Genomic DNA, 16,308 nt, shown 5'->3' with positions numbered 1-16,308 from the left:
AATGTTCTTTTTCCCCCATTTTATGGCGTTGACTTTAGAGTGGAGTAGTCGTCTCTTGCTGCATTTACAATATTTATTTGCTTGTTCTTTCACCCATTTTCACCGCCTCCCACCCCTCAGCACCATTTTCCCTCAATGCCTTTCACTGCAATGCCCTGAAATTTAACCCTTGAACGCTTTTCTGAAATTGATTTCTATGCAATTGTTGTTGTAAGAAGGCGAACAACGACTTTTGCGGGCAAGGAATTTATGTTTTTCCTTTGGCCGTTATGTGCCAGAAATCGTTATAATTCAATAACAAAATTCCTCAAGCTTTACCACCATCCCTCCCCCTCCTCTGAGGACTCTTGTGGGCGCTTTTGACTATATATCCGCTTTCCCCTTCATTGGACAATGCGTTAAAATCAATTCAGAATTTATGCGCTTTGCTTGGTAATTTATTTTATAAATGTTTAATAATCTGTGCATTGGGGTAAATTTATGACAATTGCATGTTAATTGCCTGCTTGGCGCCGATATGTCATTCAACTAGTCAATGCAGACCGAGAGAGATAGAGAGAGAGTGGGAGACTTGATGGGGGTATAGATTGTCGGAGATATGTCCACTTGAGGGAGGTTCATTTTGAGCTCCCATTTTGTTTACATTCAATTTCATAAGTGGCAGCTCCATGGGATTGGAAGGGAGAATCGAACGGACATTGGGTGACCATTTGTTGACTTTAAGTCACCACCAAACAACACCCACCCACACCCCATCCACTCCTCTCCTCATGGCTAGTTGACATGTTGAACATATTATTAGACGCCCTTGTGACCAGTTGACAGTATCGATTGTCGTCGTTTGTCGCCTCGTTCAGTATGGAAATTAAATTTTATTCAGGCTCGTAGTGAGCTTTGATTTCTTTTTTTGACAAATTCAATAATTTTCTTAATCATATTTCATTCTCTATTTGGAGACTTTGCACGTAAATTTAGCAATCAAAAAACGAAAAAAAAAAACGAAAAAATAAAAACCTTTATTATGGGTCGTCGTGCGAATAGCAAGAAGTCCTCGAAACGCAATCGAGAACGTACAAAATCTAAGGAGAAGCGCAGTCGCTCTCGTTCCCGTTCCCGTTCCCGTTCCCGTTTATCCAGGTCTCGTTCTCGTTCCCGTTCACGTTCACGTTCACCACGTTATCCACGTTTGCCTCGTTCGCCGAAAAATCGCCCAAGACGCTCCTTAACTGCAGCCAAATCGCTGGTGGGTAAAAAGCAGCGAGCTCCATCCTCATGGGACAAGGCACCGCTGGGCTATGAGCACTTAACGCCCGTTCAATACAAGGCCATGCAGGCAAGTGGACAGATTGCATCGAGGATTGTTCCGGATATATTGCCAGAAGCAGAATCGCCAGCTTTGGCCATGGTAACGCGTCAAGCTCGTCGTTTGTATGTGGGCAATATACCATTTGGTGTCACCGACAAGGAGATGATGAATTTTTTCAACGTCCAGCTTCAGTCCTTGGGCTTGAAGCAGTTTCATGATGGCACTCCAGTTTTAACGTGCCAAACCAATTTGGAGAAGAATTTCGCATTTCTGGAGTTTCGTTCCATGGGTGAGACCACTCAAGCCATTGCCTTCGATGGTGTGAATTTCCGTGGACAAACTTTGAAGATACGGCGTCCACATGATTATCATCCAGTGACCAGTCTTTCATCATTGGAGACTGTTGGCTTGTCGGACACTATAGTGACATCGGCTCACACTCCGGTCCCGATGAAAGATTTGGTGTCCACTTTGGTGCCAGACTCACCGCAGAAAATCTACATTGGTAGTCTGCCCCCATGTCTGGACGAGGCTCAGATCAAGGAATTGCTGCTCTCTTTTGGACGTTTGCGTGGCTTCAATTTGGTCAAGGATGCAAACACGGGCATGAGCAAGGGCTATGCCTTCTTCGAGTATGTGGATTCGGCAGTGACAGAGCAGGCCATTGCTGGACTCAATGGCATGTTGTTGGGTGACCGCAGACTCGTCGTACAACGTTCCATAGCAGGTGGTCGCAATGCAAGCAACCATTCTCCGGCTTCAGTTCTGCAAGTTCCTGGCTTTCCTTCTGTCTTCAGTACGGGTGCTGCAACGGAGATTCTTTGCCTCTTGAATATGGTTCAACCGGAGGATCTACTGGACGACGAGGAATACGAAGACATCTGTGTGGACATTAAGCAAGAGTGTGACAAGCATGGAAAGGTGAAGGGTCTCAAGATTCCACGTCCCCTTGTGGGCAAAACACCAAGAGCTGGTTGCGGCAAGGTTTTCGTTCGATTCGAGTCCATGGAGGATTGCCAGAAGGCTTTGAACGCTTTGAGTGGTCGCAAATTCAATGGACGCATTGTGGTGACATCGTTCTTTAATCTTGATAAATATGAAAAGAACGAGTTTTAATAAACCGATGTGAACTCAAGGTGTTCATCCATTTTTCTTAGAATCTCCATACCAATTTAATGATGTGTTTTATTCAGTAAGCCCAGCAAATCTTTTAAAGTATCTACTTAAAGAAATCGCTTTGCCACTCATCTCTAAAGGCATGCCAGGATCCGCCTATTGCCCATTGGCACCGATTCAATTAGCCAAAGCCGACTTAAGCGGCAATCCTCAAGGAGGAAGAAAAAAAAACAGCAGCAGCTCAAGGCTCTTTTTTTGTGTCTCTCTCTCCCCTTTGCTACTTTTCCTCTCTCACTGTTTCCTTCTTTAACCACTCCCAAAAAAAAAGCGTTAATTAAAATTTTTAACTTTATCTCAGGCATATTCACACCTTCTCCAGCAGAAGGCAAGCTCATTACGACAAGGAGACGTTAACCAAGACAAAGACAATGTTTTAATACCTTTTCAATTTCCACCGAAAAAAATATCAAAAGGGTGAGACTGACTTTGGAATTCCCTTACAGAAAGAACTTATAGAAACACTGTCTGTTGATTGAGTTTCTCTTTTCCTTTTAGGACCTTTACTAATATTATGAGCTTCCTTTAAACTAAGTCATACTAATGAGCCGTTTTTATGATTTATTCCACCAATTGAAACTCAGGACAAGGATATTATATTATTTTAATAACAAAGAATTGCCTCCGTATGATACAGTCGACTGACCTGATTCCATTCTAACGAAAATACTTATAATTTCCAAGTTTGAGTGAAATAGTTTTATAGTTTTCCCCAATAAAACCTCAGCAAATGGTTCAGTTGTACACAAAAATAAATCAATTCAAATCATTCTTATCAATATTAAATGCCTAAAGGTATCGGAATCCTTTTCTTTTCCGTTTTTATAAGCTTGTGATAAATTCTATAGCACCCTCTGAAAAGAGTATAAATAACCAAAAAAAATGAAAGAAGCTTCTTGTTCTGGTCTCAGCAGCCGCAGTAATCAACCTCTTATCGCACTCAGGTTCCATTCTCAAGGTCTGCTCTTATCTTTATTTCTGGTCATCAATAATGAAATGCAACTTCTGTTCTTGAAAGCCCAGAAGACAGAGGAAGCTTCGACAATTTATCAGTGCGGCAACGACGACCACGAACTAAACGGTTTATCGAAGACGACGAGATATGTGCGGATCATTCCCAGCCTGGACACAAATTAATTCAACGCCCTGGTTTGGGCTTCCATTCCCAAAGAAGAAAAGGGGAGAGAGAGATGCAAGAGGTTGAGCTGATGCTGCCGCCTTTTGAAAATCGATGCCTCGAAATGGGTAATTAATAAACGCCCATAAATGAAGCGGATACAATAAAAATTCCAAGCTGAAAAACTTTGTGAAGGGGTACAAAAAGGGTTTCTTTGATTTCAATGTGTTTATGACGATCCCCAGCTGTCCCAACTGGGGGGATTAGCTTCAATCTGGTTCTGAGACAACTTCTCTGATTGCTTTTTCTGGTTTTTCACTCTGTTTGAGTGTCTTAGGTAAGGTTAGGGTTTTTAGGGTTTTCTTGTTCCTTTACGATTTGTCTTTCCTTTTTTTATTTTTTATGTTAGGTAATCGACTGACCTGAGATAAGAAAAAGAATTAAGAAATCAAATCCATGAAGTTGATTGAACTCCATATAGTAGTCTCTATGCATTTTTAATTGAAGGGGGCGAGAATTTGAATATGATGTAGTAGATAATTATAACTTACAATCTCTATATTCAGAGGCGTAATCTTGATGATGGTCATTAAAAAGAGTGAGAGAGTGGAATAGAAAGAGAAACAAATCTTGCCAACTAAATGAAATTACTTGTTAATCAGGAAAGAAAGAAAGAGAGGTATGAGGAATCCTCTAGTTAACTGTTTGCAAACGTGTTTAAAGCTTATCCAAAAATCGGTTAATGATGTTTTAAGAGCCAACACAAGCCATATATATTCCATATCTATCTAGAAATCTCCCTGCACACACATTCAAGTTTATTCATGAAATTTGTTCAAGTTCTAATGATCCCACAACGGCGGATATTATCTGATCAATTTGTTTATTAGTGTTTTGTTAGTGTCTTCATTAGGAGACGACTATGCAAATGAAATGAGAATTTCGTATGAAATCTGCAGATCAACAGAACCTGTTGATACTTACTTTTCCCCCTTCTCTCCACTCTCTCTTAATTCTTTCAATTGTTTACCCTTTATTTAATAAACGTTTCCTGTTTGTTTCCCTCTTTTTGATGCAAAACAAAATAAAATCCAAATAAACAAAAATAATATTGCGAATAAAAAACCTAAAGAAATAATCGTGTAAATCCCCATCAACAACAAAAGCCAAAACAAATTACACCCAAAAAAAAACAGAAAAATTTTAGAGAGGCTGGTGGAGGAGGAGAGGCAGGTGTGGGAGGAACTGAAGATGTGTCGCCGCATTCCGAGTTCCAGTCTCTCGCTTCGTTAATGGCAGCGCAATTAATTCGAGCAAATCGTCTGTGAACCCTTTTTTATGGCCGACCAACCGTCAGAGCGACTGTTTGTCCGCCCCCTCCAAATGCTAGGAGTGAGTTTGTCCGGGTTTCGTCAAATAAAAATTCATTAAACGGTATGCCGCGGCACTTTTTGTTATGCTTTGAACTGAGCCTTTTCAGTATAATAAATGCGAAATAGGAACCAAATGTTTCATAGGAAGTAAATAGATCTATTAAATTCTTTAAAACGAAGCATTCAATTGTCGCAAATGAGAATTGCCGAATGTGTGATATGTAGAGAGGAAGAATTTATTCTATTTTTCAAATCCCTGCATCTCATAAATCATGTTAAATGACCTAATCTAACATTCGGTAGAAACCTCTACAATGAAACAAAAGAAATTCTCAACCGAAGGAAAAAACAGCGAAATAACCTGCGAGTCGAGTCTACCAGTGACCTGGACATTTAATGAGGGTCATAAAATCAAGCGCCATTCCACCTGAAGGCCAACCAAACCAAACCAAACCAACAACAAATGCTACAAATGGAAATGTAACAGGTGCGATAACCCGTTGAAGAAAGGAAGAAAAAGTTGCCACGGCCATCCCAAATGTCTGGACCATGAAATTATAATGCAGATGATGTGTACAAACCAAACAAAAGAATGACATTTAGAGGCTTTGGAGTCTTGGAGTTTAGTTTTTACTCGGTTGTTTTTTTAAGGGTAAGGACAATTTCTAAATGGCCCTAAAGCTGGCTTAAAGACATAACATTTTGTAACATTTTCTTAAAAATGTTCAAGTATTTTCTTTGATATTTTGCCGCCTACTTTGACTCTTGGAAAACTGAATTTAAAACCAAATCGTTTGTTTAGAATTTACACACACACACTGACACAAGAAAGAAAAGACAGAGATTTGGCTTTTATTTTCCTATGCAAATGCATGACGAACGGAAAAATGAAAACGGACAGACAAACGGAGAGTAGAAAGAGGCGTGTCAGGTTGACCTAAGTGTAGTCCGGAATGCATAATCTACCGAAACCGACAAGAACTTCCACAACACCCAACACAACAACACACAAAACACACACAAAAAAGAGATGGACAAAAAAAAAAACCCAAGAGCAAATGAAAAGATACAAGTCCGAAACACACAAGCAAAAGACATGGACGAAGGAATTCACAATGGAAATACAATTTAAGCTGCTTGAAATGCTCGACTTTCGACGCAACTTGGCCATAATCCGAAACTAAATGTCTGACTTAATTTTCTTGTTTCCTACAGGCAAAAAATACACTGCAATAAACCAATGGCAAAAAATAAACAAAGACATTTCATTCAATTGTTGAATTTTGACGAAAATGTGGAAAAACGAATGTTGTGGCCTTTACAGAACTTTACATTGTTGTAATCCTTGTAATTGGACTTTCATTAATTACCTCATTCAGTCTGGACTATGAGAGAAAGTTCCAATGCTTTCGCTAAACTTTGACTTCAATTAACACAGGTCTAAAAATTTATGTTGAATGTTTTTTTTTTACTAGAAAGGAATTTGTAGAAGTACAAAAAAAAGGTTTCTAATTTTTAGTTCCTCCCTTGAAACTGAACCTGAAGATTTGCAAATTTACAATGTTAAGTAACTATGTTTTGTAATATTCCCATGAAATCAATTCCGCATATATGTAGTTATTGATATTTTGGGGTTCAAATTGGTATTGGATCTAACATCATGGGTTTAGGGCATAAAATTTCCTTCGTAGTAGAAGCGCCGATGCCTCGAACCGGCCAAGAAAAAGCCAAAATATAGATTAAAGTATGAAACAGAAATTTTTCTAGGCAATCAATCGTTTGTTATATTTGTAATATTTTCATCAGTTGTAAATCTTTAGATGGTTTTTTCGAAGTACGCTTTAATGCTATATAAATGGTTAACAGAGAAAAGAAAATTTTAAGATTTCCAATACTTAATTTAAACATTGATTGAATGTATTTGAGGTATCCAATCGACATAGTGCACTAAACCATCGACCACCCTTAAAATACATTCCTTTAAGACATTCCTGTAAATTTTACTATGGATTAGGTATAAGTATTACATTAAGTATTGTATATTTACTGGCTTTTTAATTATCAGTCTGTTTTTTTTTTATTTTGTGCTTGTTCCATGCCTTGTCACTCCGAGGATGATGACTGACAACTTTATAGAATTCTTTTCACTATTTTCAGGGCGTTGCATCTTGGAGAAGGCCAAGGCAGGCAGCTAGGCAGCCAGGCACTGGCACTGGTCTTTATCTATGCCTGTCAGTTGACTATCAAATGGGTCAACGACCCAAACCGTATCGTATCGTTGTCTAGTGTGTCTAGGAGCCTAGAAGGCCTCAACAGTTTTTGCCGTGTAATGCGCGATGTGTCTCTCCATTCCTTTTGCCCTGCTTTTTGTATGCCCTGCCTTGATGAATGCTTCATAGTCATCTCTTCATCTGCCCAAGTAGTGACTCCAAAGCTTACAGCTCTGCAAGTCCATAGAAGAGCAGGCATTTGTCCTGGCGTTTGTCTGTGTTTTGTGTCCGGTCGTTTCCCTACCCTGCCCTGCTCTACCCTGCCCTAACATGCTCCCTCTTGGAACATTTCAACTTCAACTTTTGATATCCATCTGAATTTGCATTATTTTCTTTCGCTCTTCATTTCGTTGCCTGCTGCTGCTGCTGTTCCTGCTGCTGTTTACTGTCATTCTGATTTTAATCTTCCACTCTGCTCCTACTTTACTCACTGTCCTCTGTCTCCTTTCCTTCTGCTGCTGCTCCTGTTCTTTGCTTTTATTTAGTTTTAATTTTTTTTCTGTCCGATTTTCTGTTTTTTTTCTCATTGTACCTGCCGCGTGCCCAGGTGAACAGGTTTTCATTTCTTTTGTTGGCGCTGCACTTTTTTTGGATTTTTCTTATTCTTTTTTCATTCCATTTACCGAAGTGAACTGAAGTGAAGAGTAGCAGAATACCCCCCACCCCCCAGAGAGAGCATGATAAAGTCGAAACCGAGTGAAGTAAGTCTGAAAAAGTATCCTAATTGGTATTAAAATCGTTGTTATTTTTCCTGCCTTTTGTCACTGGTTTCGAGTTTGATTGTATTTTGATACTTTAAAACGCATTTCGCTCGAACCGACGATTTCGATGCCCATGTTGACGATGTTGCCGCCGCTTTATTCAAATTGCATATCGAGAAATCGAGGTTTTTTTCAACGATTTAATCACTGAATAGAGTCCAGATTAAAATCAGAAGAAAAAAAACGCTGAAAAAAAATAAACAGGCTTCTGTTTTATGATGGCGTGGCCATCGATTTAAATCTCGTATAACCTTTGCATTGATTTTTGTGTATTGTCTGTATCGGTGGGTGAGTCTGTTGAGCGTAAACTTGAAACGGAAAAATATATATGTATACAAAAATTTTGTTGCCAATTGAATCGACGACTTTTGAAATACTCTTTACCTTATATTTCTTATACTTCTCTTACCCCAAGCTACTAATTTAATAACAAACTACTGTCAAATAATAATAACTTCTTAATATCAGTTTTGCTTACTTTAAAAAGAGTAAAGTAGAAACCGCATTTAATGTTTTTGGCTAGAAGAGTATCCAAGTTGTGACCCATTAACGTGACGTAATATTACTAAGGGCTTTAAAACATAGAAATGTAATCTAGCCAATCGCAAGTATTGCATTCCACTTGTTACCTAGCACTTTATGTCTTCAATATACCCATTTATCCCCAGCCAATATAGGATATTAATATATGAACAATAAAAAATGGATTTTCCTGCAGGATTATATTTAAATATGGCCACTTACACGTAATTAAGTTGATTTTACTTCATTGACCATTATTATGAACATTTATACATATGTATTTACATATTTATATGTACATATAATAAATACCCATATTATTATGTACAAGTATTTAATGGCTTGGGACTTGCTCGGGTGAAATAATGGGAGGGCCATGCTCTCTATTAAATCTTTAAGACTATTGGAAATCGTTTAAAAATGTGGTAGAAATTTAAGGAATTGTTGATAAGAACTTGGAAGCACAGAAGAAGGCAACTCGGTTAAAAGGGATTAAATATTGGACCATTTAACAAACGGACTTATATGTGGCCTGGCATATTTATACCAAAAGGAACAATCAATATGTATATCAGAAAAAGAAAAGAAAACACTTAGATTTACATTCACCTACTAAAAACAGATCTTAATCAAAGAGTTAAATAAAAAACAGTTTCTGCCGTTAGTTGTATTTTTAAATTTTAAGGCGTTAGTTTGTATTTCAGTAAGTGGTGGGTAATTGTGTCGATAAAAATAATCAGGTGAGCTTAGAAGTTCGATAGTTCCACTAGTGCAACCCTAGCGAAGTGGCATCATGCGCGATCGCATGCATTGGTCACACTGTCTTCTGAAGAACTTTCGCCCTGGCTAGACGCTGCTCCTCCAGAAAATATATAAAAATTTAAATCTAAAATTTTCTCGGCCATCAAGCCGAATTTATAATTTAATACTAATCTGGAGCATATAGGACAACAATTATTGTGGAGTTTTGTAAATCTTATTATCGAAAGTGAATTTTTGTGGATGTTTGAATCTTTGGAAGTTTCTAATGAGTTCTCTTCAAAACTTAGCCATAGTCAAATTGAATGCTGAAAGCCTAAGCAAGGAATTTTATATTTGAATTGCGAGAATTTGCCAGGGATAATTTTTGAGACACCGTAGGCTCAAAAGCTGCACACCGTGTAGGGCACAGAGACATTTCGATAAAGTCAACCAGTTTGGAATAGCCGCCCGAATCGGATACGGGCAGAGAAAGTTTTTTCGTTGCGGATTGAGAGGCCTTCGACGGACCGAACGGATGGGTAAGTCCTAAGTTCTTGACATAAATCATGATCCTCTGACCTCTTCTTGGATCAAAGAAGATTCTTTGACTAAGAAGGGATGTACATGATCTAGATTCATTCCGGGTTGTGTACATTACAAAACATTTCAATAATCATTATTTTGAAATCGACTCACCAAATAAAAATCTAAGATTTCGGCTCTCTAACTTTATATCAGTTATTTACATATACATACTCCTAAAGGATACTAAGGAAAGTACACAAATATTTTCTAAAATTAGTATTGTGTTAGGTCAGTTCTAACTAACTTGGGATTACAACAAATTTTGTTAGCATTACATTAGTCCGAAAACTGTTAGCTCTTCTCTTAACAGATTATTTCTCTTTTATGCTTTCTCTTAACATTGTGGATTTCATTACTCCGAATGCTAAAAAGGCTGGTTGTTAGTTTTGAAATAGAATTTTGAACATTTTTAAAAACTACCACAAAAACAAATATACAAAAAATGTTAAATAAATTTATAGAAAGAAATAACATACAAATAAGAGTTTCCATCATTTAAACTTAACTTTAACATTAATCCACTTTCGGAAAGAGCATAAGAGAAGCATTAAGCAGTAGTTCTCTCTTTAAACCTGAGAGCTCGTGCCAGTTTATTGGATTCTTTTGTTTGTGGAACTGATTTTAAATGTGTGTCAGGTCTTAGAACACAAACATAAAAATTTTATATGAGAGAACAAGAAGTTCTATGAAGGTATTTATTTCAAAATATTTTTCGCATTTCAATTTATTTATTAATAATGTTTTCCTAAAGGACATTTGATTTCGGTTTGATTCAAATATTAACCAACTTGACTCCTTTCAGGTCCTTCCTACCAACATTTACTATTCACTTACCAATCCCTTCGAATCTTAACAGTCTGTTGGGTTCTGTCAACTATGCGCAGATACTCTCACTCTTTTGCCACATACGTTCCACAGTCGGTTGCATTCCGGTTGGATTTCCGCTCACTTGTTCGACTCGTTTGCTCGAGTTTGTGGATGTTGGGACTCTTTTGTGGCACGTTCTCTGCTTCGTTCGATGTTCGAGTTGGTTGCGGGTGGTTCATGTTAATGTTAACAGTGTGTTCAGTGCAACTGGCAACCATCCGCAGTGTTGCCGAGAGTTTCAAACGTAGTGGTAGCGCGAAGCGGGTCGAGCACGAAGCAATCTCATAGGTATCTAAAGAAACGGCGTATCGCAACGAAATCAAAGCAGGCGAAGAGAAGAAATTTTGAAAAAACGTAACAACACCTAAAAAGAAGAAAAAGGTAGCCTAAAAGTGTCGGCCAGTTGAGAAAACACTTTAAACTCAATTATCAGCAAAACAAAACTGAAGAAAAGGGTCCCTTCGTAGTGGTCCCTTCGGTTTGTTGGTCGTAGTGTCGGTTGTTCGGTCGGTCAGTCGGTTTGGTCGGTCGATTAGTTGGTCGTTGATTTTTTGGCATCCTTTGCGCGACAGTTTTTGAACCGTTTAAATGGTTCAAGAATAAGATATAAGAAAGCGCACACACTTTATGACAACAACAGCAACAGAAAACGAAAAAGTTTAAAAGGTCCTTGCGGGTCCTTTCTGAGTGCGGATATTACTCAGTGTGTGTGTGATTGTGTGTGCGTTGGTGTGTGTTAGTGAGTGTTTCCTGTTGGTGCAGCAGCTTATGGAACCTGCTGCACCTGGTGCTCCTCCCCCAACAAAAATCGAAAGGGGTTTAGTGATATAATTAATGAAAATGGAATGAAATTAGTTTCGCCTCTCCCATGATGATGATGCTCCGGTCAACTCTAATAAAAGCAAGGATTACAAAAAGGATTAAACAACAAAGTAATTTGCATAGAAATATATTTTGAAATATTTTAAGTTCACCACAAAGAATTATGCGTACCGGGAATTGTCCATGTTCATGTCCATGTTGCGAGTCAATGAAAATTTTTAATTGTGTACGCGTGTCGAAAGTAAGTCTCCTCCTGCTCCTGCTCCGCCCTCATCATGGAACCATTGGTCTGTAATTTTTCGTTTTTGGGGGGGAGAATTATGAGTGAGTGTAGTTGGCCTGTTGGGTTCCGCCCACTTTTCTTTGGCATAGTGGTTGGAGGGCATATGCATGTTTCCCGCATATTTGTCATGCGTAAAAACTTGAGAAAGTCTAGTAATGATCCCCTTCCCACCCCCCCACCAATCCATCTCATTTCAAGAACAGACCTTAGCCAAGTGTCCAAGTGGTGGGTTCTACGTAAACGTAAATGGGTCCAAATTAATGACAAAATGTGTGTGCTTTTCGTAGCTCAATGCACTTCAATTTGAAACCATTGTAACTCTAGCTAGACAGTCAAAGCCTTTATAGGAAGTGCTATCTAAATATAGCTAAAGTTTCAGTTTATTGGTGCTTGGCAACTTGTTTAGCCCTTAAGCTCTACTCGCTCTCTACTCTCTCTCTCTGGTTGTGCTCCTTAAATCACAACTTATTTTCAATTATACGTACCAACTTGATGGTCCTCAAAGGGCCATAGGGTCGTAGCAGCTGCAGCTTTAACCTCTCCCCCCACTCACAACTTACTTAAGTTCATTTCAAAATCCTCACTCCAAAGTGAATTTACTATAAACCAAGTCACTTGTCGTCATCCCCGAGAAAGAACCACAGCGTCCTCCGTCCCTTTTGTCGTTGCGGTCAGTGAATGCCGCGTGCCGCGACCGACTTTCTTTTGTGTGTGTTTTTTGGCTTGCACGTGAAAAGCAGACACGCGTGTGTGCACTCCGGCGGTTTTTTTTTTTTTCGTTTAGTACCAAAACACAAACCAAAAGTCAAAAGGCAAAGGACGAGTGAGTGTGATGGTGAGGGTGAGAAATGGGAGCAAGCGCCGAAGCTGAAGCACCAAGTCCATTGCTGACCTCGCTTTGCCTGCAGCGTTAATTTATAATTTACTGAGGTCGCCTCCACCTACCCCCCTCTTCATCACCACCCTATTGGCCCACCGCCGACTTTTATTATTATTGTTTCTGTGCGTTTTCTACGCGCTTTTTCCTTCTTTCAACTTTCCTCCTGCCACGTTTTTTGTCAACTTTTTGCCACTTTTGACTTGACTTTGCTCTGCTCTGTTCGTTGCTCAGTTTACTTTATTTTTTTTTTTGGTGTCCTTCTTCCTTCTTTTTTTTTGTTTTTGTTGGATTTGCCTGTGGCGGCATCTCTAAATGGAGGGAACCGGAGTGGAGAGAGAGGCTTTGGGATGCCTGGCGAAAATTGCCTTTTCAACTACTCTACTCTGGCCCCAAAGGCTGACATTTTGTTTTCTGCCGTTTGGTGTTTTTAGTGCCTTAATTCTGTTTGTGGTTGTTGTTTCATTGGTGTTGGTTTCTGTGGTTTTTTTTTTATATATGTATGGTTTTTTTTTTGTGACTTCTTGACCGATCCACTGGCCGACTGTTGCTTGTCGCCCATTTAGCGCTTTTGTCTGCTGTCTGATTCTCGCTGTTTGTTATTTTAATTAATTTGTAAATTTACTTGACCAGATTAAAGCTAAGAGGCAAATTAGCTGTATCTAAATATTGTGTATGTATATATACATATATATCAAAAGTTATATGCTGCAGATGGGCGGCAGATGGCACAGCGAAAGATGAGAAGGAGGACAACTCAGGGAAAAACTTTTCTGTTTGCATTAATTTTGGCTTCATTTTTTCATTTGTGTGTGTGTGTCATTTGGGAAACTTGGAAAATATAGAGAAAATGAGTTTTGTTCCTTCTTTTGTTTTTTTTTAGGTGGGATAAAGATGTGGTCCTTTAGCCAAAAAATAAGAATTTCATGAAAAACTTTAAGAGGAACCATTTATTAATGTTTATTGCATGAGAATATTTAAAGAAATCGAAAACAAAATATTTTGATGGCAAAATAAATAGAAGAGGACTTTTACTTCATTTATGATTAATTCAAACGATTTTTGTTTATTTTTGTTTCTAAAGACAACAAATGCATTGAAAATATTTTCCAAAAGGCATTCTGGAATGTTTTTTTGGTAAAAATATTATGTCAAAAAATTTATTTTGTCATAATTTATAATATAATTAATTCAAAAGTTTATTTAGTTGTCATTAAAACTTCAAATTTTTCAAAAGCGTTTTGAAAATGAGATAAAATTGTTTTTATGAACCACATTAAAACAAACTTTGTTGGTTAATTCATCAAATAAATTTATTTTGCCTTTGTAAACAAAGACAAAAGATATCTCAAGGTAAAATTATTCTTACATTGAAACTTTACATTTTAAAAAAGGAAAATAGAAAATATGAATATCTCAAGTTTATGTTTTTAGGTGGTAAATCAAAGTATAATTTATGAAAAATATGTACAAAAACAAATATATTGTTATGTTTTTTAAATAAATTCATATCGTCTTTTGGACGATATCTGACAAATACTTTAGTTTTACTTTCAAAACTTTTCGCAACGAGCATTTCGGCAATAAAAACAGATCTTTAAGATGACTCTAAAAATCACGACTCTTATCAAATTGAAATTTTGCTCAATTTAATAATTATAATTTAACATCTTTGTTAATTGATAACATTATCTAAAATCCATAACATTATCCATGTTTAGTAAATTTTTTCTACTCTTCCTTTTCCTAAATCCTTTTGCATCTCATTATCTCTAAGGTCCTGATGCATTTTGGTGCAAATTTGTTTGTTTGTTTCGTTTTGTTTGTTCGTTGTGTTTGAGTTTGTTTTTGTTTTTACATTAGTTTTGGTCTGTCTCTGGTCGGCCACTTTTGGGTTTTGGTTTTACTGTCTTCTTTATGGCCGTTAACGATGAAAAATGTTTGCGCTGTGCGTGTCCCAGGGAGAGAGCCTCCAGTTCCAGTTTGAGTTGCCGACCCATCCTAGAGGCCATCCTAGTTTACTTTGTTTCGGTTTTTTTTCTTCCTTTTTTTTTGTGTTTTGCGTGTGTTTTCTCCCAGTGCTTTTGTGCATATGTCAGAGCCGCACTTAGGAGCAGCAACCAAAACAACAAAAACAACAAACAAAAAGTAGTAGAAAAATGGAAACTTTTTCTGCTGTTTTTTGTTCTTGTTACAGTTGTTGTTGTTGTTTGTTACCGGGGGTTAAAGTTAATCCTCTCCATTAGAAAAGAGGCGGTCGGTTAGCCTGAATGAGTGGGTGGGTGTGGCTGGCGTCAGGCTTTATTTTTTTTGGAGGGGTTGTCTACCTCGTCGTTGTTCACACGCAGGTAACGCAGCAAAAAAAAAAAGAAATGAGAGTCAAAGCCAATGGCACTTTCCATTATGGCCACAAAGTGCCGACCCGGCCCAAAAGTGGTTTTGTCTGTGTCTGGTATATATATATATATATATGTACCTACATGGCTAAAAGTGGCATACACATAATTCATATGGATGATAGTGGAAAGGCTCCACTCTCTGGCCCTCCCCTTTTCACCGCCCTCCAACTCGCTCCATGCATTCTACACTAATTAAGCTTGCGTGTTATTTAAAATTTTTTCCATATACAATAGAAACATATTTTTATTCACAGACGCGACATTTGATAGCAAAACACTAAAAGGAAATTTATTGTCAACTATTTTCAGACATTACTTAACGATCAATTAATTAGATTTCTGATTACATAATACTACCAAGTTGTGTGCCCCCATTTTAGTACATACATATATGTATATCTGAGATCCAAGACCCTTTTAACCATTCCTCCTTTTAATGGGATAATGAAAAACCGGCTTACTATAAAATGGGTAGACCAAAAATACTTCCTTGAACTTAAAGCTTTGGAAGTATCCTGTTTAAGGGTTTCTACTTTGCATTTTATTGTTCTTCTGAGTATATTCTAAATATTATAAAAATATTTCAGACATCTTTAAGATTTCTTTTAGATTAGCTCATAATACTTCAAAGTTTCTAGCACATAAATCAAAACATACAAAATATATGTGTAAGGTTTTTATTATTCAAGATGTCTAAAGCATCTTATAGCCAAAATTTACTACATACATATGTAGATGGATCTATGACTGGAAAATTTGGGGGAACTTTGTCCAATAAAGTATTAGATGGAAAAGTATGCCTTGTAACTTAGGAATATAGACAATTTTCATTTCGAATATTGTTGATCCCCAGTAACTTCCGACATTTTGTTTACATGTTTTAAAAGCGAATTCTTGGACTATTTATTGTATACATTTGGGGGCTAAGTTCGCTCATTAGTTGACTACACTTAATATTTTAGATATAGGTTTTGCTAGACAACCTTCAATCAAAGGCAAGAACTTTTGAAGAGTTCACCTTAAGCCTAACTACAAAAGTCTCATCAAAAGTTTAAAAGTGGAAAAATTAATTAAAAATTAAATAAAACCAAAACTTGCTAGACACACCAGTTACGTTTGAATAATAAATAACTATAAAGTGATAGATAAAGTGACTTTCAATGGGAAGCGATTAGACTAGAGTTTAGATTACCTAGCTTAATGATAAATTAA

The 16,308-nt window shown here is 37.5% G+C and overlaps 2 protein-coding genes across 2 annotated transcripts in view; both read left to right on the top strand.

Moving 5' to 3' along the window:
• Window positions 1-924: 924 nt before the first annotated feature.
• On the top strand, window positions 925-2,441 carry LOC6639874 (splicing factor U2AF 50 kDa subunit). The gene has a single exon (XM_023181886.2). The coding sequence runs from the start codon at window positions 1,022-1,024 to the stop codon at window positions 2,420-2,422; it is 1,401 nt and encodes a 466-aa protein (XP_023037654.1). The 5' UTR covers window positions 925-1,021; the 3' UTR covers window positions 2,423-2,441.
• An 8,507-nt stretch (window positions 2,442-10,948) lies between these two features.
• Window positions 10,949-16,308, top strand: part of LOC6639872 — a 52,813-nt gene continuing 47,453 nt past the window's right edge. The window contains exon 1 of the mRNA XM_002062660.4: window positions 10,949-11,647. The gene's annotated coding sequence lies outside the window, so the exon portion shown is untranslated. The remainder of the gene's footprint in view (window positions 11,648-16,308) is intronic.

The sequence above is a fragment of the Drosophila willistoni genome (assembly GCF_018902025.1).
Source record: "Drosophila willistoni isolate 14030-0811.24 chromosome 2L unlocalized genomic scaffold, UCI_dwil_1.1 Seg196, whole genome shotgun sequence".
Classification (NCBI taxonomy): Eukaryota; Metazoa; Arthropoda; class Insecta; order Diptera; family Drosophilidae; genus Drosophila; species Drosophila willistoni.
This window is presented reverse-complemented; position numbering and strand designations above follow the sequence as displayed.

What these genes read in the sequence shown, in the direction of transcription:
- LOC6639874 (XM_023181886.2), top strand. Translation starts at nt 1,022, where the DNA reads ATGGGTCGTCGTGCGAATAGCAAGAAGTCCTCGAAACGCAATCGAGAA.